General features: G+C 40.9%; 2 protein-coding genes across 6 annotated transcripts; both read left to right on the top strand.

The window, feature by feature from the left end:
* Positions 1-11,835, top strand: taf6l (TATA-box binding protein associated factor 6 like). 4 transcript variants are annotated; one of them, XM_022240023.2, is made up of 10 exons: positions 1-246; positions 2,418-2,504; positions 2,779-2,929; positions 3,491-3,547; positions 4,166-4,260; positions 5,185-5,358; positions 5,973-6,097; positions 6,599-6,731; positions 7,857-7,985; positions 8,820-11,835. In XM_022240023.2, the coding sequence occupies exons 1-10, from the start codon at positions 103-105 to the stop codon at positions 9,618-9,620; spliced, it is 1,896 nt and encodes a 631-aa protein (XP_022095715.2). In that variant the 5' UTR covers positions 1-102; the 3' UTR covers positions 9,621-11,835. The 4 variants fall into 4 exon arrangements, with proteins under 4 accessions (XP_022095715.2, XP_022095714.2, XP_022095717.2 ...); XM_022240022.2 differs by having other exon boundaries at positions 4,163-4,260; XM_022240025.2 differs by lacking the exon at positions 1-246 and adding an exon at positions 335-373 and having other exon boundaries at positions 4,163-4,260.
* A 2,102-nt stretch (positions 11,836-13,937) lies between these two features.
* Positions 13,938-23,768, top strand: tmx1 (thioredoxin related transmembrane protein 1). Of its 2 annotated transcripts, XM_087147856.1 has the most exons (7): positions 13,938-14,172; positions 14,440-14,599; positions 18,236-18,397; positions 19,687-19,815; positions 20,400-20,445; positions 21,056-21,157; positions 22,304-23,768. In XM_087147856.1, the coding sequence occupies exons 1-7, from the start codon at positions 14,124-14,126 to the stop codon at positions 22,538-22,540; spliced, it is 885 nt and encodes a 294-aa protein (XP_087003982.1). In that variant the 5' UTR covers positions 13,938-14,123; the 3' UTR covers positions 22,541-23,768. The 2 variants fall into 2 exon arrangements, with proteins under 2 accessions (XP_087003982.1, XP_022095685.2); XM_022239993.2 differs by lacking the exons at positions 13,938-14,172; positions 14,440-14,599 and adding an exon at positions 16,689-16,992.
* Positions 23,769-24,634: the final 866 nt, after the last annotated feature.

Below are 24,634 nucleotides of genomic sequence, written 5' to 3'. Positions count from 1 at the left end.
CGTTGGCCTATTTTATTCGGCCCAAACCAAGATGGCTGCCTAAATACATGTAGCTGAAGCAGTTTAGCTCGTGCCTATTACAAAGTTTAATTAACATTAATAATGGCTGAAGATAAAAAATTTGCCATGTTGTCTTCTGGATCGGTGAAGGTGGTAGCAGAGTCTGCTGGTGTAAGCAGTTTATCAGACGAGATTGCTGGCATGATTGCCGAAGATGTTTGTTACCGGTTGCGGGAAGTCACGCAAGTAAGTACTAAAAAGTAGCTTACCCAGAACTGTGGGGTCCGACGTCCGCCCCGCTCCTCTCCCTACGGGCTGCCAGTGCCACGGGGAGCGGGGCGGACGTCGGACCCTACACTTCTGGGGGTAGCAAGTAAGTAGGCCCTTATAACCAGCATGATCAGCTTGTAGTATTAAGCATGTTATGCCCTATAAATTAATTGGGACAGTCCCAACTGTAGTGCTGCAGTTGGGCTGGCTCAACTGTTTACTAATTTTTATAAAAAATTTCTCAACCTTATACAAGTTTATGCATTTCACAATGGCATCTAGCCTAGGCGTCAGCCCAGTGGACATCGTCTACATTGTATTGCGACTAACGTCCAGGATATAAAGTCCTCCTGCCATAGCAAAAATTTTTCAACTGTTTTTTTTCTCACATTTTCACCTGGTAGAGGCAGCTCAAATGTGGTTCACAAGTGCCTTGTATCTCAAATTCCATAAATGCTGTGTTAAAATTACTAGATACACCCACAGACGATGTATTTTGCAGGAAATTTAGTGCAACTCCACACTTTTCGTCATGATTTGTGAATGATCTATGTTCATTAAGGAACTCTTTGAATAAGAATCTGAAAACCTCAAAAAATTTGCGAATCATCAGACGGAACTTCAAAAGATCATATTGAATGATTTCTATTAATTATTATTGACTGGAATGGCTTAGCTTTATCTTCTCGGGTTCTTATTCTCTTTCATTTTTCCTATTCTTATTTTTTATTGCAGACTTAAGTAATTGTTTAACTAACTTGCAGAGTAAGTGTCATGTCTGTCTAGTGTTTGTCTTTTGTATGTGGTAATTAATTAATAGTAACTATGAATTGTTTAAAGGGCCCATCATCCTAAGCTTTGCTTTTTGGTGGGTGCCTTCACGGCTTTTCCCCTGTAGTTTTTATAGTGTTTGAAAATTGAGATTGTATGTATGCAAAACTGTGGAAATAAATTAATAACAACAACAACATCTAGCAGGACGTGTACGTTATGCATGCATTCAATAGCCTTCATTGCATTAATAATCCTTGACCCATATTCTGTCAGTTATGTTGTCTAGAGCGAGGTCTATCTTCGCTCCATTGGAAATGCGTGGAGACTCGCAGACAACAGACCTAGCCGTAGCTCTGGAAGCTATTTCAGACATGGCCTTATCTGCGACTTCTTCATGCCTACAGTTCTTCTGTGCATGTGTAAGGGGCGGTCAGTTGCTATGCATTTTGGGCATGTGCAAATGAGTACTCCTAGATACTAGACGTACGTAGAAACAGAAAACATGGAGTTGTGCTAAATTTCCTGCAAAATACATCGTCCGCGGGCATATTTAGTCATTTGAACACAGTATAAATGGAATTCAGGATACAAGTCACTTGTAAACAACATTTGAGCTGCCTCTGCCAGTTAAAAATGTGAGAAAAAATGTTGAAAAATTTTGCTATGGCAGGAGGACTTTATACCCTGGACGTCAGTCATAGCGTAAATGAAGACAACGTCCAATCTGGGCTAATGTAGGCCTGTGACATGGCACTGAAACCAATATGACTTTGGCACATGCACACTGCACCTGTGCTGTAGAGTAGTTGGGCGGGCCCAACTTTAGCGTTCTAATTGGGATGGTCTCAACTATAGTTGGGTCGGTCCCAACTGTAGTTGGGTCAGTCTCAACTGTACGTGGGGTGTAACAAGCATAAGGTTTAATGGGGGGGTAGGCTCTGGCCCAACTGTCATGGCTGTCAACTGTCAGCAAGTGTCTATGGTTGGAGAGGAGAAACTTTCTGAGAATGATAATAATGATGACAGAGCTACTACAAAATTCCTTCAAAATCGCCTAAAACCAGTTTCTCTTCTTCAAGGCAAATCAGTAGAACAAATCAGATCAAACTCATTTCTTGGGATTAGAACCAACAAATCGTAACTAAATTCCACCAAAGGTGCCTACCGCCAAATGAATACTTGTTGACTGTACACTGCATGTCTGAAATGTACGGTTCTACTGTGATTGAAATCCGGGACATTTTCAGATCACAGACTTGTTCCAACTTACAAATGTACATAGTGAGCAAATCATGAATGTTTGTCTGCAACAGAATCTGTCATTTCCAAGACATTTGAGCGGACAAACGTTCTACTTTTTACTTGATGTACAGGCCAGCACTCAGTTCATGAAGCATGCAAAGAGGAAACGTCTGCACTCTGAGGATTTCAATAAAGCTCTAAGATGGAGTGATGTAGAGGTGGGTGGGCATAATGACAAATCACCCTGACATTTATTGTTTGGGCATGAATTTGGCTTTGAACTTTATATCACATTGAAAAAAAGAAGCTAGTTTCATTTTTTCCTTTTCACTTTTTTGCTTTACTATACACTGTGATCACTTCATGCCACTTCACTTTATTACCATTGTTTTTTGTTAATTCCGTGTTTCAATTGGAGTTTTATCCTCAGGAAAAGTGACCTTGGTCTTTCCGTTAATCCTGCAATTCCTTGTTCCATACCACCCCTTTTAGCCCATCCATGGCCATGGATCCAATGATCCCTTGACCTTCATACCCATCAAGGATTCAGAGCTTTTCTTTGTGGAAGACAAGGAGATCAACTTAATAGATCTGGCGACTGACACCAAGATCCCATCAGCAGCTGGAACAACATCGATCAAAGGTCTGTAACAGATTTCTGTCTTTCGATGAGTATTTTCGATGTGCACATGGATTTTTTTCCAGAAATTTGTGGGTGGCACAGTTGTGATGATTCAGCAAGCTTCAGTTATCATGCATTATACTTAGGCCTTTTCACACTAGACAAATCTCGGGGTTGAGGCATGGTTCAAAACTGGTGACGGACCAGGGTTGAGAATTTTCAACCTGGGTTGAAAATTTTTCGTGCTCATTTTCTGGGTTGGAGTCGTCCCAATAAGCTCGGTTTGTGCAAAACAAGTGTGAAACAAGACCAAGTTGAACGTGGGGTTGAAAAATCAAATTTTCAACCATGGGTACGCCCCAGGTTGAGACGCTGTAGTGTGAAAAGGTCTTTTCTTCTGATTGAGGCACTTGAATGTTTACATACAACATTCACTTTTTTCACATTCATTTTGAGGTAAAATACTTGTACACTCTTCATTGCTACCCCAAATCACAATTTTGCAACTTTGGCATAAGTTGTCTCATCTTTACTTCTGTTAGTTTCCATCATAAGTCTGAGCAGTATCTTCTTCTCTTACAGCTTCTTGGGTTGCTATTGAGGGCATTCAAAAGCCATCAGGATCCCAAGCAGGAACAGGTAATTGCACAGCGCCATCACCAAAATACTGCGCACAAGTACTGTCCAGTTAAAATATAAACCTCAACTGGCAGTCTTCATAACTTGCACCATTTCAAAGAAGACACTCGTAGCCTAATCATTTTGTCAATTCGTCTTATTTGCTTGTGGCGATCCAGAGGTAAAACCCAGTAAACTCAAGAAATCCTAATTAAATTGGTGCCATTTTTCAGAAACAGAAGGATACTCCTCGGCAGTTTTCAGCGCTCAACTTTAACAGTCCTCAATGTTCCAATTTCAGTACGATATTTACGTGCACCCTAGCAGGGTGAGGTTAACATTGTCAGAAACTCCTTTGAAATTAAATTGCAACCTCGAAATGTACTTTTTGTTACTTCAGTCAGGTCTTGTGGTCAGACCGGAAAGTGGCAAAAACTCAATTTTGATTGCATGTATTTACTAAGGACTATCTTTGGATCTTCCAAAGCAATATCATTCCTAGACATTTTATGTTTTAACACAGACAGTAGTTGTTTGCACTTTATTTTCTGGACACACTGTAGTTTACAAAATCAATACAATTCATTTCTTGCAAGGAAACCTCCCAGTTTAACTGTAGTCTGTCGTTATTTTCAGCAGTAACCCACAAGTTTGAGACTCTGTCACAGGATCTGCAGCAGTATTACAAAGATGCCACCAAGGCCATCTTAGAAGCAGATCACCAACAAGCTGAGGTAATTTAATCACTTCCTGCCGGATGGAATTTGTATATGCGGGACGCGTTCCTGGGTGGTTTTCAAGATTTTCATTTACTGGACGCTTACACGAATGACTGTCTGGTGGGTACTCTAATCTGACAGGCAACCTCCATTGACACGCGACTATTGCAGCCAGGCCTGCCGGCCAGTAAAGAGAGCCTGGATTGTGCGATGTTGCGTAATTTCCTTTGTTCCCAAAATTGGCCAATTGCATTGCTGAAAGGCAGTGGTGTCTTTTCAAATGCGGCCAGATTATTGTGCAGCGGTACTGTATTGCTCATTGCTGGAGTGCTGGAGCAGTTTGGTCCCCACTGATAATCTGCGGGCGCTAAATGCCACAAACAGTGGTACACTGTTTCCAAACAGTGATGGATTACCCCCACTAATGCCATCTGAAAAATTATCGCAAGTCCCATTTGCTTGATCTTTTGTTACAAGGCCCAGCTCGTTTGTCCGATTTCAGGCACCCCCGGCTGTGTTTACGAACCTGAGGTCTCGGGTAACGCGAACCCCGGTACCGAGTGGTTAACAGAGGTAGAATGATATGACTGGACCAACCTGGACATAATCACACTCAGTAAATTCCTCCTAAATTACGTACATGTATGTTGTTATGTGAATGTCTGCTGTCAAAGAGGAGTCTCTAGTGTGCCCTTATTTGTGTTCAGCATAGAATTGCTCCACTCCCCGATAAAGGGTCATTGTACAATGCACCTGTCAGGTGTATATATTTCAAGTTTCTCCCCTGCAAAATATGACACAAGTGAGCCCTTCATTCAAATATTCTTTGCTTGTTGGTAGATGGCAAGTGATTAACTAGCTTTCCACCATATTTATTATTAGTATAGTTGTCAATTGGCAACTGATTCATCAGTTTGTTCCTTACTGGTTTCCTTTTAGATTTTTCTCAGTGATCTCCGTAGGAACACCAAAGTGTCTGGCTTGTTGCCCTATTTTGCCAACTTTGTGTCTTGCGGAGTGAAGATGGTGAGTCACGATTTGGGCCAGCTGATGAGACTCATGCAGCTTGTGGATGCATTGATCCACAACCAGGTGCTGTTCCTGGGCCCCTATGTGAGTACTGTCTCTCTCTCACTTTCCTCCATTGATTCTAGACATGTATTCCAGAGTCAGACTTTGCAGTTAACATCGGTCCATTCTCTTGACCAATTTAGTGGGATTTTTATTTCAGGCTTGTAGATGTGCCATGTTAGGAATTATCTTTTTTGAAAGAAGTGTGGCTCACTGAGCTCAATAAGACTCATTTCAATTTCAGCTCTGAGGAAGCTGTATACAGTCAAATGACTGGCTCTTGGTTGATAAAATTACCACGGGGCTATCTTCTTAATAAAAAAAGAAAGAAAGAATCGCTGGCCCCAAAACCATGGTCTGCTGAGGAAGCCTTAATCTCTAGCACATTTCTGAGGAATTTCCCTGAATAATCCAAAGTCTGTCACTCTGCAGGTTCCTAAGGCAACAATCTGCATACTTCCAACTTTCATGGGGCACAATACACCAATTTGATAGTTAGTGCTGTGGCTCTTCCTCAAACCAGGAAACTCTTTCAAAACCTGGTTGATTTTCCAGTATCTGAAATGGTTAAGTTTAAAGACCCAAAGCATATGTTGTGATGACTGAGTGATAGATTTATTAATTGATTTCCTGTGTGTCATTGTTTTGCCCAATAGTTGATGAATTTGATCTCCACTGTAATGTACTGTATCTTGGAGCCTCTGGCTGTCTCTATCAATCCACTCAATGACCACTGGGCTTTGAGGGACTACGCAGCAAGACTACTTTCTCAGATTCTCAGGTATTTAGATCTATTTATTCTACTCGCACAATGTACAGAGTGTGCTTGCAGTGGATAAAACACAAATCTGATTGTTTGGTGTGTTAACTGTTAGTTTTAATAATCCTCAGTTAAACTGTGGTCAGGTGTTGTTTAGAAACTTTGCTGTGGTTTTGGCTCCCTGCTCTACTCTTCAGTATGCTTGGATGTTGGTAATTGATGACATGACCCACCTGTGTAAGCTGGTCGTTAATAGTGAGATTATCCACTTTAATAAATCTCGACTTGCATTCCTTTGATGAGATTGGTCCAAATATGGTAACCTTTCTGCTTCCACACAGAAAGTGCTCACATTTAAAGCTCTAAAATGCCATCCTGTCATTATCAGGCAATTTCTGTTATTCTTTATTTCAAAAGTGGTCGTATCAAATGTTTTTTTTTTTTTGGTGAGCTTGAGTGACATATTGAATGGGCTGAGGTGTACAAGCATTGCTGGAAAACTGCAGTATTTTGTTATTGCAGATCTTCCATTGAGATCATGGGGAGATTTGAGCATCAGCTCCTGGCCACATTGAAGGAAGTTTTGAGTGATCCAGCTAGGCCTCTCTGCTCCCATTATGGGGCCGTTGTAGGTCTCTGTGCCCTTGGAACCAGGGTAAGGATTTTAGAATCCCTCTATGTTGTCAAACCTCAGGTACTTTTTAAAACACACCAGTTAGAGGCAACTTTGTTTCTAGCCTGATTTTGGGTTCTGTCTTCCACTAAGAAAATTGAACCTAGGTCACAAAGACATTTTTAATTTCAAATCAAACACTGAAATTGGAAACCTTATTCCTAGCAAGAATTTATCTCAGTCATAAAGCACTTTGCACTGAACGCTCTAGGTTTCAAGACATTAAATGGAAATTATTAATTTGATAGAAATTAATAAGGGAATAAATATGTGCTCGGTCGGTCGTAAATGCAAGACTGCAGCGAGGGCATTATTAGCGTTTGTTCTCGTGAGCAAGGTACCACATATTTATTCCCATTCATAAATGACCTTTTTATTCAGTCCAAAGAAGTCAACATATGATGGATTTCCAACGATTTTGTCCTAAAACTTTACTTTCATTTTCCTGAACACCCCTGTCAATTTTATGGTGCATTCCTTTTGAAAGCCGTCTAGTAGAATTCCCAACAGTGAACTTGGCGTGCATGTGGCGCATCGCGTGCACACAGACTCCTGACCAATCAGACCCGATTAAATTTCTTGTATCCATGTGCCAGCACATGATTTACGCAGTGGGCATGATCACTTCCCAGCAGACATTATCAAATGTTAATACACGGTCATGTGATGTGTTTCGACCAATAGGAACAGAAAAACCGTCCCAGGTATTTATGTATTTCATTGAATACAGTTCTCCTTTAAGATGTTGGATGGGGAAAGGGCAGCTGGCACATTGTTTTCCAGGACATACCAAGATCATGGTATTCATGTTTAGGAATTAGGGTTCAACATTTGGGAATTCCAGACAACATATTACCAACTAATATTTCACCCTTATGTTGACAGAAGGTCTACCAGAGAACATTTTCTGAAGCCTGTTTTGAGACTGCACCTTTAACATTATCTTTTTGCCCACTGTTTGGCCCTCTGTAGAGGGATTTCCAATGAGCCCTCATAATCCTTTGGAAGCCAAGAAACCTACACATTTTATGTCACCAAGGATCATTCTTTTCCCAGCTTTATAAGAATTGTAAATGTCTTGTTCCCTCCTCCCCTCCAACCTTACAGGCTGTTGAGGAGGTTTTAGTCAGTCAGCTGTCCACCTATTGGCCGATTCTTCAGCAAGTCTTGGAAGATACTTCAATTTCCAACTCACAAGTCAAGATGGATGGACACAAAGTGCATGGAGCCATTTTGGTAAACAGACATATTTTTTTGATAATGCATGTAGCTTCACTTTCTGAGGATGGTATTAACATGAGCATTCTGTGAATCCTGGGATGAATTGAACATGTATGAGCTTGTGCATAGTTCTGTGTGTTATAGAATTGTCGTTGTCTCGGCTTCACAGTTGGATGCATTTTGAAGAAAGCACAGGCCGCCACAAAAGTTCAGTACAGTGAGTGCTGATTGCAAACAAATGTTTTGTTTAGCTAATTGAAAAATAAAGGGAATCTCAGTGTTGTATTCGACACCATCACAAGTCCTACAAGTCCCTGCAAGTCCATAACAAGTCATTTAGTCTTGACCAGTTAACATTGGATTTTCTTACCCGAAAAAGCTGCTAGGGTTAGGTTTTTTTACCCACAAATTCTTCAAACTTGCACTTTGAACCAACCAAGTGTGATGCGTTAAAACATCAAACACTGATATGAAAAAAGAATTAAATGATTGTACATGTCCTCCGTGGATCAAACAAGGAAAATTATGTGTGTTTCCATGTCATCCGGCGTCAAGTGGTTTAGCCAATTCACAAGCTATTCAAATGAGCTGTGACAAAAGCATTCTTTTGTCATTGCTCACCTTGTTACTTCTAACTGGTTTGATGAAGGGACTTGTGATTGGACTTGTGAAAGGACTTGTGATGAGCTTGATTACTGCACTGTGGCATCTTCATTATCATCAAGAGTTTTGTGTTACACCACTGCAATAGTTGTTGCAGTAACTTTTTGTATGTGTATACATTTTGAAAGATCAGATGTGTTATTGCATTCTTTTTGAGATATGAACTTGACTATATTTTTTCGTAAGGCCGCTGCTGAGATGCTCCTCAAGAGCAAAGAAGATCAGCCAGATGGTGGAGAGTCACCCTCTCCAAGTTATGGACAATCACCCAATGCTAGCCCTGACCATCAGGCAGAGTTTGCTTTCGGCACAGCCAGTCACCTCATGCACCTCAGCTCCACTGGGATTTCGGGAAGCACCGCTCCGGAGCCCATCAAGAAACCCAAGCACTGCTCCATCTCTGACACCTACTCTCACCTCTATGAGTACCTTGGGGATAGCCTGACCATGAGACTGCATCCCCGCAGGGATCCTGGCAAGCGGATTCCAGAGCCTCCCAAGGATGTGGACCTGATGCAGCTGCTGAATGCAGAGTCCCAAAGCAGCCATCACTACCGGGAGGACTATCACAGAGGACTGATGAGCCTGACTAGACAGAAGTTTCCCAACAGGCCTCGTCTGCCCTCAGGTGGAACTGCTAGAGAGGGTCTCCGTCCACGGCACGCCAAAACCCCAAAGAAAATCCGTGGCAGGGCTGCAAGTCTCAAGGATGCCTTCCCTCTAGCAAAAACCATCAAGATACACAAGTCCGATTTCAAGACTCAACTGAGCATCCCAGGAAAATTAGTCAGTCTGAGAACCAAAAGAGGAACTTCAGAGGGCAGCAGCACAGTACCCTCTTGGCTGAAGAGCAACTCAGATGTGTGGAAGATAAATATGAGAATGGCGGTGTTCGGGAAAAGGAGGATTCATTTGATGCAGCTTCCTGAGAATCTCCACTCTAATCTCCATCAGAGGGCAGTGTGTGACTTGAATGCCATGTTCTAAAACCTCACATACTCTTCTCTTGTTTACAGGAAATTCTACTTACTCTCACAAATATAAACGCTTGTGTGCAAAAATCACCTGAAATGAGAATTCCATGGTTATCTAAAGGATTCTGTTGTATACCTCGTGTACCTCACACCATGTACCTGGCAGATGAATCGTTCTTTTCCATGAGTATTCATCTGTTGTATTTACAAATAAATGTCGTCTCATGAACAAGGAGTGTGATCAATGGAAACTACATGTACATGTATTCAAGTTGATAAAATTGTCACAAGTCCTTGTTTTTCATAATGAGTGGTCAGTCAGGGCATTTAACCCCACAAAACCCATCTTGCCTTAATTTATGTGTTGTGTTCACTTTTTTCTTAGACACATTTATATAATAACTCTTGCATGCCCCATCACATTATCATGAGGGGACAGGGCATGTCCATAGGTTTACCTTGTGCAAAAACTGCTGACTTCAGCCACGTGGAATTTGTTTGTCCGTGCTAGTCACATCTTACAGCACAGACAACTTAGTAATGCCTCTCATAGTATCATATGGGTTTATGTTGTGTCTTTGAAACTGTAAGGACTCTGTGATTATGCATGCAGACCCATCAACATTGAAAATGGCACTGGCTGTGAAGGATCCTTGACGCAGCATCCCAACAGAGCTCTCTCAGAATGTCACATATGAGCTGGGTTTTGTCATGGTGTAGTCAAAAAAGGTATTTGATGCACGCTAATATCTTTTTTTTTATGCCAGGAAAAACTTCTGACAATTCACCAATATGTTAGCATACACGTGTTTAGGCAAATGGACAGACGGACATCAATATGTTAAATTATACAAGTCATGGAAAGGACAAAGTAGAATTAGTCAAGAAAAGCACCAGGAAGGAATCCCATTTACGATAGAATAACCCCACATTGATGTTGCACAAAGAAATATGTTTTTCGGCAGAAAGATACCTCTTTTCTTTAAATTGTTTTTGAAAACTGAAAGGAAAGGCACTTTTTGCACTCGTTTTCATTTTGTAGATATGAAAACGGCAAATTAATAAAAATTAGATTTACAGCTTTATCTTCAATATCGGTTCCACCAAACAGGAATACTTCATTTTCCAAGTTCACACTATAACTGGTCTTTTCCTTGATTCAGGAAACTACCACACACCAAAAGGATAGTGTGCGATTACATAAGCAAAATATATGAATAAGAGTTTCCTCTTCGGTTTTACAAAAGGTACACATTTTGGAGGTGGACTTGTTTATTTAAAACAGAAAACTATTAGTGCCTAATATTCTATGTGTTAATCTATATTGGAACCATCGTAACCTGGTATCCACTGTACATTTAAAAGGAATGTTAAAAATGGAGGACCATTTAGAGAAGTCGTAATCTATATGAAGCTTGCCATTCCACTTGGTTATAAACGTATGAGTGATTTCGTACCCGACGTCAGCACCGAAAACATTCTACAGGAGCCTTTTTTGTCCCTCAAAAGAGCACCTAAATTGAAAGGTATGGCAGGAAATCGATAACACATTTATCTAAATTTGATAAATTTGGAAATGCTATCTTAACCGCCCTAATTACAGCTCCGTATTCGAAAGAATTAGTTCTAAGATTTAACTCTGCCTTAAATCCATCACATGAAAGAAAGTTGCCGTTTTCATCGAAAAGATCAAAATAAAGTTAACACCAGCAGACTCCCAGTGCTTGTAATAAGCTGTGAGAACGTCCAAACAAAAACGGTTCCCATCAATGAGAACTGTACTAAGAAAAAGTGATTTCAACGAACCCCCTTCCAGCAAAAGCGTGGATGGGATCCTAATTATTTTATGGCACAGAAACGCCCAACCACAGTTATTATCTGCAACCAGGAGTCTGCGGAATCAGGTTATCTTCAGAGCTTTCGTATAATCCCTAACATGCACCATACGCAGCCCACCTTGGCTGTAATCTCGTACCATTTAATTTCTGCCCCTCCAAATAAATTGAAACAACATAGTGTTTAGTTCATTGACAATGTGGTGAGGTGATCAGGGATACTTAAAAGAAGAAACGTAACAAGCTTAGACAAAAGTAAAGATTTGACTACAGTAATTCTGCCGAGCACCGTAAAGTTCGTCTTGGACCATTTCATAATCGAATTGCGTAGAGATAAAACAACATTGTTGTAATAAAGTAAAACCATTGAATGCAGGTCTGTAGAGACTATAATACCAAGTATTTTAAATGTTTCCTCAACGCGCACCCAGTGCATCTTAATCTCGTCACAGAGCTTCTCTCTACTACCTGTTTTCGAACCAATCCAAACCACTTTCGTTTTATCATCATTAACTTTCAATCCTGAGGCAGGGGCAAAAGTATCTAGAATTTTAAAAGCAGCACTCATAGAATTTGCTGACCCATCGAGAAACAACACAGTATCGTCTGCACACTGAGAGAGTTTAAATTCTCTGCCATCTATCTCAATACCTTTGAGTTCATTATGAATAGACACTATCATGGCTAAAACCTCGGCGAACAAAAGAAATAGATATTAGATAAGACCATCACCTTGTCTGCAACCCCTTTCAATTTTGAGGGATTCCGACAAGAATCCATTTACCAAAACTGAAGATGTATCCTGGTTATAAAAAATATTAATACAGCCCTATGTGGAAGGACCAAAATTAAATTTGTCTAAAACCTTGAATATGAACTCATGTGACACAAAATCGAACGCCTTTTCAAAATGAACAGAGACCAGTAATCGGGGGATCTCATTCACCTCAGTAATATCTAGCAAATCGCACACTGACCGGATGTTTTGTCCTATAAAACGACCTGCCATGAATCCCTTTTGCCTCTCGTTAATGATGTATGATGGGACGAGTTTTAGTCGCTCAGCAATACAGGAAGAGGCTAGCCTGTAAGATGTATTAATTAAAGAGCGAAAGTGGACGCCAGTTTTTGAAAAACTGGCGGTGTTTATCCCCGTAAGGCAAAAGCGTAATAATACAGATTTTCTGAGTGACAGATAACTTGCCCGAAAAATAACTGAAACTAAGTGAGTGAAGTAAAAAACCATGAAATATCAGCAGAAAAAATTTTTTTTAAACCATCTGAGCCTGGCGATTTACCGTTCTTTCTTGTACGCTGATATTTGGCAACCAGAATCAGAAGCCATTACTGCATGGCCCTATTATGGCCGTGTCCAAAACGGGCTTCCAGAGCTACGGCTAGGTCTATTGTCTACGCGTCTCCACGCATTTCCAATGGAGTGAAGACCTAGACCTAGCTCCAGACAAGAGATTCGGATGCAGCCACTTTCATACATGTGGTATGCGGGTGTATCATTCCCCTTTTACCAACAGTTTATCTCAATTGGTCAAAGCGCACTCTCAGTCTCGTTTATGGAGTTTTGTGCCACTGTCGTGATGGCATCTCCTCCTGGCCCATGTGACTTAATCAAATAATTGTGAACGGGGTGTGTAAACCATTGACTTGTCCTTCCAACGCTTCTGTTCATGTTTAGAGCCTATGACTATGGCTGCATCCAAACGACAAGGCTGTGGCTGAAATGATACATGCACATATGGTTAGCCATTATCCCGTGGCTGTAGGTACTTCCCATCTAGAAGTGTTATTTCGAACCATAGCCGGTTAACTTGGACATGGTCTATGTTATATTTCTGAACAAGCTTTTCAACCAGAGCTTCAAGGTACACGTATAGGCTTCAGAAAGAAATGCAGTTTGTTTCCATTTTTTCTGATCTCTTTGTCCTTATTGACAGGAATGTCTTTATTCATGTGTAACAGAAGTGATGATTTGAAGAAACTATGTGAACACAGTGTGAAATGGAAAATATCAGCTCAGGCAGTTACAATGGTTTTGGAGAACTTTTGGAATGAAATGGTGGCCGAAGCAGAAAATCACCCCAAACGTCTAATTGTGCACTTTAAAAAATTTTGATTTTTTTCCAGTGGCATGAATCCCTGTGTGGAAAACCCTCATGATAAAATAGTACTGATATTTCACCTATACTACGACTGGGCAAATTTTGTGAAATGAAAATCAAAACAGAATAGTTTATGAATAACATTGGAAATAAACAAGGACGGCTCCAGAACCATATGGGGGGGTGGGATTTGGAACTTTGGTCGTGTCTTTTGAGTTTTATGGCCATTCTGTTGGTAAAGCTACACGTTCGGGCTTTTTACAATTTTTGAGGGAAAAGAAATGACTCGCCAATGTGAGCGCGCGTGTGCATGAGCGCGATGGCCGGAATGGCGTCTCATTGGATTGTCTATAGAGGGCGTTTCGCGCCATTATCTCATCGATGGCAACAAGGCACTCACATGACACGTGCGACGAACCTCGTCGTACTTACAAACGTATTAATCACCTTACTACACCGACTAGATTACACTCAGCTTGGATCATACGCCCACATCAAAGGCGTAAATTCATGATTTCTGTATCCTTATTTCTTTAAATATTTCCTGACCACTGTAATATAGTGATGACGAGTGATCATAGTGACCTGGAAATATTGGTTCTGCAAACAGGAGGTAGACTTTGTACAATCCGAACATGAGTACAGCCAAACTAACCCTGCATCTGTTTAGCATGTCACCATCATAGGTTTCTTTAAAATTGGTTTCTTTAAAATTGCCTCCATCCATTTGTCTTGGGAGGCCAGACCTGCATACTGCTGCAGCCTCGACTCTGCCAGCGACAGTGTGTTGAGGTATTGAAACACATGGTTCGAGTATGAAGAAATAATTTGGAGGTTTAATTTGAAGGATTTGAGAGTTTTCTCTCCCTGCTTTTTGCAGGTACGATCGATAAAGATTACCCAAGGCGAGTGGGAGGTTATGCCTTTGAAATCGGGGAATCTGCAGTCATTGGTATGATGCAACGTATCCAGCCAGACCTGCAGTTTACATTCAAGACAGTGTGTCAGAAAGACAGTCAAGACATGGTGGATGGAGACAGGTGAGTACTTCTTATGGTCTTGCTCAGTCTTTCTTTGTTGACATCACAGAGTTGAAGGATTGGGGAGTATGTGCCCTTGCTTGGCACATCATCTCATAAATCTGAGCTGTGATAGCCCCCTCCAGTGATCCTTGTTTGTAGAAATCTAGGCCTAAGTGAAAAATAAGGTACGAAGTGTGATCAGTCTTGCTTTACCATTACCATGTGCTTTTTATTGATGCTTACAAATGTTCTGTTTACGGATTTCGCTAATGTTAAATTACAATCAAGATGATTAACTGTATTCTTACAAGGCAGTTTTAGGTCTCGTAGAGGGCTAGAAAAATCAGCTATATCTCCTTTTTGTGGACATTACCACTGCAGGGAGTTCTTGTGGAAAGCATGCCTAGAAGCTCTGCAGACAAAAATCCTCATCACCCATGGCACGGACACAATGATCGATACAGCTGCCTATCTCGCAAGGAAGGAACCCCCTCCCCAAAAGATGATCGTTCTAACCGGTGCCTTTCTCCCAGCAACCTTCAAGAACTCAGATGCGGAATTCAACGTTGGAGTTGCTGTGGGGGCGCTGCAGTGTTTGACGGAGACAAATGTTTATGTTTCCATGAGCGGAAGGGTACATCGGTGGGACAGAGTAACACGGGACAGTGATAGTGGGAAATTCATTGCCATTACTTAAAAGAGAAGAATCCGGCTTTTTTATTTTTTGTTTCCCCACTAAATTATTGCTTCTCGTATTGGAGGGAAATGGGTGTTGTTTTGAAGACAAACAGACAGGCACTCACAATGGAAAGCACCTTCAACAGACGGAGAAATATGCCCAGTACCAAGTCAGAGAATACAATGTTTGGCAGTAATGGTAGTCAGACCCCTGACACTTTCCAGTGCCACTACACATTTTCATCCTGGTACCAGAACTAACATTACCTGCAGCATTCTCTCTGTTTTTTTCTCTTAAAGATTTTTTTTTTAAGTTTTCCACAAAAAAAATCATTGACTTTCAAGATACTCTCATTGGATTGGGGCCTGTCTTATGGCCAACTTGGGCATTGTGTAATGGAGCAGCTGTTTATTTACATACTTTGTATTTATTCTGCCATAATCATCTGAGACTATCAGAGGTGCATTTACTTAAAAATCACTCATTTTTAGCGCTGTAGAGATTTTTTTTCAGTTTTTACTTTAGGAGTACCTTATTTTCACACAAGTGAAAAGAAGAACTGGGGTTTCTTGTTTCTTACTGATAGGTCATTCCATGAGGTTGAGGCACAATTTGTGACGGTGTCCTTGTTAGTAAGTTGTTACATGGGTAACTTTTACCGTCTGTCATGTAGAGTAGGTCAATTACTCTGTAAAGATAACAAACACCTCTGTATTCAGCCTTGCAAAATGTATATCAGTGTCAGTTTGAAATCGGCATGCAGGGAAATCGCTGTTCATTTTTACAGAACTCGTGTAACAATTGACACCGTCACAAATTGGGCCCCAACCTCATGGAATGACCCTGATGTAAATTGCAGCTCATGAAGTTGGAAATGTTGCTTGAAATTCATGACCAAAACTCCAAATGATAAGTTGCAGTTGCTGCTGATCAAAATTAAAATGTAATGTTGTGGGGGAGGGCTGAGACGTAATAGAAAGAGTTGAGTAAGACACTTCTTGCTAGATTTTATGATCAATGTGTCTTGCTCTTTGGTACCTATCTGAATTGCACGGCTTAAGAAGGTAGGCCCATGGATTTATGGTAGGCCTAAATGGTAGGCGCACCGTCACTGCCGGATATACTTCCATAACTATGGGATTCGTATAATTATGCCCATCGCGCCCTGGGGATTGTTACAAACCCGGGAGATCTTAGCCTATCAGCGGGTGGGCATTGGAATTCAAGTAGGCGTAAGTACAAAAGAATTTGAGAAATTAAACATTTTGTCCAATATCTAATGCTTCTTGGATATCTTTTTCCGACCCCATAATAACAGGCTACTTGATGAAGTACGCCCATCCTGGCCTAGCGCTATGCGATCTTTGGTATGGTAGTGGGTTGCAGTTTTTGTAATGAAGTTCGGCCGTCCGACACTCAACGCCCCGCGCGCGATTGACGCCCTCAATAGTTTGCTTACAACTTGTGTCTCTCTGTCGAGTAACTGGACGACTCGAAGTGAAAGACAACACAACAATTGCAAAGGAACATTGTGAAACCATACGATATATTTTTCGCGCATCTTTAGTACACGTCGACTTGTGTGTAAAAACTTAATCTACACAATGGAAGTAGGAAGGGTTTATGTTTTGGCGTTTGTGGCCTGTTTGATCTTATTGACAGACGCCAAAGTCATTCAAGTAACTGATGAGAACTGGGGCGTAATTGAGGAGGGAGAATGGATGCTGAAATTGTACGTAACTGTTTACTTTTTCGTTTCTGTGTTTCCCACGTCGATTGCATCGCAGGGTTCGATGTCCGCCGCGCTCCCGCGTCATGCTCGTGGGAGGAGAGCGCGGCGGACGTCGAACATGTCGAAACCCACAGTTGTGTGGGGGTCATTATTCTGATCCTCTTAGACTTAGGCCATGAGAATGAAAGGGTAAAAATTCCATATACGGACGCCAATAATTGTTCCCTTCATTGACCAATTACTATAAGCTGCTAAAACATGTCAAGAAAAGTTAATTTAGGAGGGAAAATACCAAGTTGTTTATATTCACTTCTTCACTTTACTTTTAATATTTCCGTGTAATATAACGAGATAGCAATGGTACATATTTGATTCAGTATGGAGACCCCCAAAAAGCATCGCATGTCGAGTGGAGGACCCATAGACACTTATGACAACACTACAAGAACTACAAACATTCTATATTACCAATTAACTAGAAAAATAAAGTCCGAGTAATCTGGACCCTTTTTGACTGATCCAACTATGTGAAAGTACAATTCCTCCATGTATCATGTGTATTAGCCCCACAAATGCAAATAGGGCTGTAGTGGCTCTCTTTTACAATCTGTCTCTTAACTGTCGCCACCACAGCCCTACTTCAAGGCATATCTTAAATGCCTGAAATCCAAACTGCAGGATTGTCACAAACTTTGAATCCTAATATCTTCCAAAATGAAAATGAGTAGACAATTTTACTTACACTGGCGTATTCCTCAGAGTTTGGACTTTCATACGAGCACCCTAAAGCTTTCCAGAATCGTAAATTTTCCGATCTATGGCGCCTTGAAAAACCCGGCCTGTAGTATTACATGCTGACCGTGGGCGGCGCCATTTTGAAAAATGAGAGCAGCATTTGTGGGGCTAAGGTCTATGTGAGCCTATCCAAGTAATATAAAGCCCTGGTCCTCTAACTACACCTCTATTTATAACCTGTAGCATGTTTCTACACACCTGTTAAGTGCACTTTTGAATCTCATGCATATTTATTGTACTCCATCCTGAGTTAATTTGCCTTTGAATGAAATCTGTTCATGAGATAATCAACTCAGGAAGGAGTAAAAATTTTCGCAAGAGTCAATATTAAGCTGAACAGTGGCCAGGACATTGCGGCATATTCAAGTGGTATTTGTTTGAAGAATCTAGTGGCTTGGCAGTTAGCAACAGAACAGTTAAAAATCTGACAAATCTACCATGTCTATAGCTATGCCCCTTGGTGTCCTGCTTGCAAGGCCATCGCTCCCGTCTGGACAGAGTTCTCCTTGGAGGATAAAAATCTCGGAATTCAAGTAGGAGAGATTGACGTGAGTGCCTCACCAGGATTGAGTGGTCGGTTCCTAGTCACCTCTCTGCCAACTTTCTACCAGTGAGTTCCAAAATTGAGTAAATTTTGTTGTTTTAGTCAAGGTTTTTTAGAAAATGTCGGACTCTAACTAGTGTCTGTTGAGCACCACATAACTTCAGATAGTAAATAGAATCATCCATTACCAGAAAACTAGTCCTAAAATTTTTGACTCTTAACCACTTGCTGCCGGGTGGATTTTTCTTGAGCAAGACAAGATGCCGGGTCATTTTGAAGATTTTCCGTTTTCAAAATTCTTCAAAAATTCATCATTTCATTTAATGGCCGTTTATAGTACCAAAATGAAGGACTCTTTGGGCACTATTCTAAATCTGACGGGTAAAATTCATTGACTCCTGAATATTTCAGCCAGGTCTGCAGCCTTGGAAAAAGATCCCAGATTGTGCGGTGTTATGTAAGATTCTTTTGTTCCCGAAACCGGCACAGTGCACTGCTGACCTCTTTTCAATAGGGGCCAGATTAGTGTGCAGTGGTGCTGTGTGGCTTATCGCTGCAGTGGTGGAGAGCTTTTGTCCCCGGTGGTAATCTGCTCACTCTAAATGCCTCAAACCTTGGTATACTGTTTCAAAACGAGGCAGGATTATCTCCACTATTGAGAGCGAAAAAATGTCAGTAATGCCCTCTTTTGTCCCAGTTCTGGTTTCCCGGGCTGTGTATATAAAGCCTATGTACCCGAAAACGGGTCGTCCGGCAGGAAGTGGTTAGCACTATGTTAGGTCTTAGGCTTGAAATTGAAATCGCTTGGCTTCTCAAGAAAATGGGAGAAGAAAGATCAGCATTAAAACTGAACTGAGACCTTGGACTTCGTGGGTTAAATGTTGAAGACTTTGTTGGATGCATGATAAATTTGAAGAATGTTGTTTGTTGAAGAGTGAGTAAAGTTGGCTTGACTCTGTTTTACATGTTTCTTTGCACTTGAGACTCAGTCCACAAGAAAAGAGTGTGGTCCATTCTCTAGTTCCCCTTTTCATCGGTCAAAATGCCACACTACATGATCTTCACAATCTATCTATTCAGGACATACATGTACATGTGTGTTACAAATTTCAATCACTTAATTTCACCCAGTGGTTGCCAAGTGCTTTTTGATCATTAAAAAGTGACGAGGAACTGAGAAACTCTGAACTTTAAAATTCTTTCATTTGTCTTCCAGCTTCCTTTAATTTAAACCACAAGTACATATTGGCATTGACATATTTTCTTATAAATATAACAACTGTGCAGCATGTGGAAGATGTGTTTCAGGTCATCAAGATGGATGTTTGAGTTATATTTGGTCTGTTTGACTTCAGTGTGCGCAATGGGGAGTTCAGGGTCTACACTGGGTCCAGGAATAAGGAGGACTTTGTGGGTTACATTGCACACAAACGATACACAGAACTTGAGCCAGTGTCATCATGGAAAGCGCCTAACTCAATAATGTGAGTACATGGATTTCAACTGATCCATTACCACTAAAAAGGTGTGAAAAAGCCTCTTCACTCACTACACCTGCTCTGTGTATAATGAAATCTCATATAGGAATTCTGCTGGGTTTAGATTTTGTTGTAATACTAGGGTGTCTCACCATTAGACGCCTGACTTACTGGTGTCACACTTTGTTCACATGTGCACACTCTAACGCACCATAGGAATGTACACACATAAATAGTGTGACATCATCAGTACACTGTACAGAAGCCTAGTAGTCAAGACACCTACATTAGTCTAGCAGGAGGCTTTGGGTTAGAGTCCTAACAAAGCTTCAGAATTTGTCCAAAAAGCCTTTTATATTAGAGTGTAATATACAAGTACTTATAAAATGACATCATAATAGGGCCAAACCTTTCAGTGAAGTCCATCATCTTGTTGAGAGATTTCTTGCCCAAAACTGAGTCAGTCTCTCCAGGTTACATGTTGTTACCATCTGACTCTAATGCATGCTAACACATTTCATACTCACACGAATTAAATTCGAATACATTTGTAAGACTTACTTTTCTTGTCTGTTGTCATTTTTCTACAGAATGTCAGCTGTGTCACTCGTGTTCCAGTTGTCCATGAAAGTGAGGGTAAGTAACAACATTGGATAGACCAATATTTCCAAGGCAAATGGTTTTAACTGTGACCAGCTGTAATCAAGATAGAAGTCAAGTAAGCACATGAAGTCTTGCCATCAAGTAGTTCATTCATTGTTGAAAGTGATTTTATTGTACTAGTGAATTATCCAGGTGATCAGTGTGCACACTCGTGTTCTGTCTATTGGTGTTTAGTTCTTCACTGCAAATAATGAAGAACGTGCATCCATTTTCATAGTGATAGAATAAGGTTTCAGGGTGATGAAAGGTTGACAAAGGTCGTCATTGTAGTGTATTCAGCATTGCATGCTCTTAACTTTCCATCAGCGACAGCTGTGAGGAATTTGACAGGCTTGCTCAGGTGGGACTCGAACCCTTAACCTCCTCAATATTTGCGCAGTTTACTTAAGTACTCAATAGTTAAGCTTACAGCGGCAAGATGATTTGGATAGATTGCAAGCTGACAAGTGCTTTGATTAGATTGCAAGCTGACAAGTGCTTTGGATAGATTGCAAGCTGACAAGTGCTTTAGTCGGCGTGAGCTTATTACAGTAAATGCTTCATTGTAATTGTAATTCAATTGTTTTTAAATTTTGAACAACAGCACTTCCATTTAGTGATGACCACAGAGTATGGCTTTCCAGCATGGAGTGTCTACGGTTTCTTTGCTTTGTGTACAGTGGCTATGGGCCTTATACTTGGAATGGTATGTGCTATCTTCTCAAATGATGAATGAGTTCGTTCTCTTGATTAACCCCTTTGCGCCGGGCAGTAGCTATTGCCGCCGTAAAAATTGAGATCCTCAGCCCGCTTTTCAGCTAGTATTATCGGCCCATGCTCGAGCGAACACGGTAAAAGAAGGCAGACCCAAGCTCTTGTATATATGGTAATTGGTCTTTGTGCGTAGCCCAGAAATGAAAAGACCCGTTTTGCATCATAATCACCAGCTTCACATTAGTCCCCACTTTGAAAAAAAGGCAACGGGAATGTGGAAGGTGAGTAGAGCCACATGCCACCAAACAACCAGCCTTTTCACCATGTAATTCAAAGTGTGCAGAGCACGCAGGGCCACAAACCGAGAATTTGCGGTTCGGCAGGTGGCCTTCGTGACCAAGCGAGGCTAGAATTCATGGAGTCGGCTTTCGAAAAGAAATTACCGTCGTCAAGGGGTTAAGGTCTGTCTCGGATTGTTGTGGCCCATCGGGTTGATGTTTATCTTTAGTTTGCTCGGCATGAAACAATGAAATATAATTATTTGATTGTTCCGGTATGCCAGCCTACGAGAAGTTATTCTCACGCTATTGCCAGTGCCCATTTGAGGAGGAGAAAGGGAACACGTGACCAACAACTGGATTTGAATCCCAGACCCCCTGATTATAAATCATAGCTATAAGTGGTACAGGCATGGGTGTTTCCGGGATTTTTTCTGGGGGGGGGGCCAAAAGTACTCATCAGTAGCAAACTGATAAACTATCAACGATAGAAGAGGGTTGGGTTTGGGATGGACATGTATGTGGGCAGATTGGTGATTTCCATCCCCCGTCTTCCCTTTTTTTTGTTTCTCTCGCTTTTACTTCTCCCCCCACCCATTTTTCATTTTTTGGCCCTCCCCCATTTCCATGATGTCCATGAGCAAAGGGTCTGTGCCCCGACCCTATTAATTCTTGCCGTCTTGTGCAAAAAAGCTGTATAGAAGAGATAAAATTTTTTGCAGTATCAAAGAGACCAGCCCCCTTTTCCACGATTCTGTGAACTTAAGGGACGGGGACAAGTTTTATTTACTCCCAGCTTTAAATCCTGAGAAATAAGAACATTGAAATATCCAAGTCCTTTGATTATTTCTTTGGCTCAGATTTTGGTCTTCATCACGGATTATATCTGCCCCACACGGCAACCAACAAGGCCCGTGGAAGATGGACGCTCTTCAGAGGACAAGCCCGAAGAAGCTCCCATCACGAGTGAGAAAGAGGAGGAGGAGGAAACACAAGACGAACCCACTCCACCAGTGGACGAGACGACAGACCAATCAGGGGACACCTTGCTTAGAAAACGGAAGACTGAAACAGACACCGCCAATGATGAGAACTGAGTAGCATATCTCCTGGTCTCTTTTTGTTTCCATGGATTGAGTGGAAGTTCTCCACTTTTTTTTTTAAGATTGAAGCTCAAAGCCATGGGATGTTGGGTATTTTTTTGTAATTTGTGCGGCACCTACCGTGGATTTGTCACGCAGCTTTCTTATTTGCGGAAGTGAGATGGCAGCAGACCAACAGAGAGATAGCGTCTGAGCAAGTTGCATGGACAGCCGATGAAAAGGTGGTACTGAAGCAAACGATCATCAGACCTCATCACAAAAACTGAATAGTCTCGGTTCTCTGCTGCACATTGGTTTGATGATTTTGTAAATTCCTCCTACTCAGAACTGGACACCTCGGATGCATACACACAATGCTAAGAGTTTACAATGTAATCTCCCATGCATCGTCCTCCACAGGATATGTTACCAAATAAAAGTGAACATTGGTTTCATTTGCATGCCGCGGATGATGGGGGTGCAATTTTTTAAATGTTGGCGGCACTTTGGTATCCAGATTCAATGTAATGCAACTTAGCATTACATTGAATGCAAGTTTTAGGGGCTAGAAAGTTAGGAAAGGAATGAAGCTTGAAAGTGATTGTATTCTTTAAATTAAATTAAGTGTCACTCTACAAAATGATGATCTCATTGAAGTTTTAATCCTTGCCAAAATTCTTTTCAATTTCAGGATCTTTTGTATTTCGTAACTATCTGTGGAAACATTGGTTAGCTGTGGTATATATTTCTCTGTGCTTCCTATTATATATTTTGCATCATGCATTTAGTCTTTGACCTAGTCCTGTATTTTATTCAACAAAAGTTTTGTAGTTTTAAGGTTTTTACTGCATGGAAAATATCAGCACCGAAGTGGTAAATTGGAGGGTTTTTACTGGTCATTGTGGTTAATTTCATTTGCTACCATACATCATTATCTGCATGTCTTTTTAGTACTGCATTTGCTTTACTTTCTTGATGAAATACTTGGAGTCTCTTTTGTGAGATGGTGAGCACTCCAGTGCAGTGCTTGGCCTTAAGTCACGAATTTGCCATGTTGAATTGAAAGTGAAGTTAACTTTTTTGATTTGGGAAATTTAAGAATAAAAATGAAAGCAATGAAATAAAAGTTCATCACAAATTGATGCAATTTTCAATGACGAACAATTTTAAATTTGTGATTAATTATATCTGAGTGGTATAAGCCAGATGTTTAAAATAATAAAAGTGAGGATGGAAAACAAAATCGTCTCGCACCCAGCCAGTTGACAAATAACATTCAGCAAGACAGATTTAGGGAACACAATCAACAGGACTTTTTTATAGTGTTTATTAATCAGAGTTGTAATGATTTGAATTAGTGACTCAGCTCAAGGCCAATCCAGGTCACAGTTTTTTGTGATTCCACACAAGTCACTGTAACTGACTCGATCCAACTTGTGTCCCCTTCTTCAGAAGACCACACCCAACTTGAGCCACTTAAAATAACTCAATTACCAAACTTCAGTTACTCCTGACAACACTGCTAGTAGTGATTTTGTGGATGTGTGCCCTGGCTTTGACTTGGGAAGACTAGTGAAAAAAATTTGGGGCAAAATTTGGTGAGTTTTCAACAACCTTGTTTTCCTATAATTGCTACAGCAGCTGATGTGTGTGGTCCCCATTAAAGTGGAACAAGTGTGTGACATTATATTGATGTGAATTAAGAATGTACAGTACACAGCAGATGCACAATGGAAACATGTACAGATCTCATTGCAGGTATTGCAGTAAAGTTACAGATCTCATGGCAGGTATTGCAATAAAGTTACAGATCTCATGGCAGGTATTGCAGTAAAGTTACAGATCTCATTGCAGGTGTTGCAGTAAAGTTACAGATCTCATTGCAGGTACTGCAGTAAAGTTGAAGTCTCAAATACAAGGGACGCGAGAAAGGTCTAGGTGTGCACCATGTATACAAATGTGCTGCCATACAGGCTCCAGTTCATAATACAATGTAATGTTCTCATTGGCGGTTATTTGCCAGTGGATCGGGTGTTATTTTCGACATCCCTGGCCATGGAACTTGAAGGATGTGAGACAGATTACTGACACATTACTGATTCTTGTGAT

This window comes from Acanthaster planci, linkage group LG01, assembly GCF_054643075.1.
Source record: "Acanthaster planci isolate LZ-2023a linkage group LG01, COTS_SCS, whole genome shotgun sequence".
Classification (NCBI taxonomy): Eukaryota; Metazoa; Echinodermata; class Asteroidea; order Valvatida; family Acanthasteridae; genus Acanthaster; species Acanthaster planci.
This window is presented reverse-complemented; position numbering and strand designations above follow the sequence as displayed.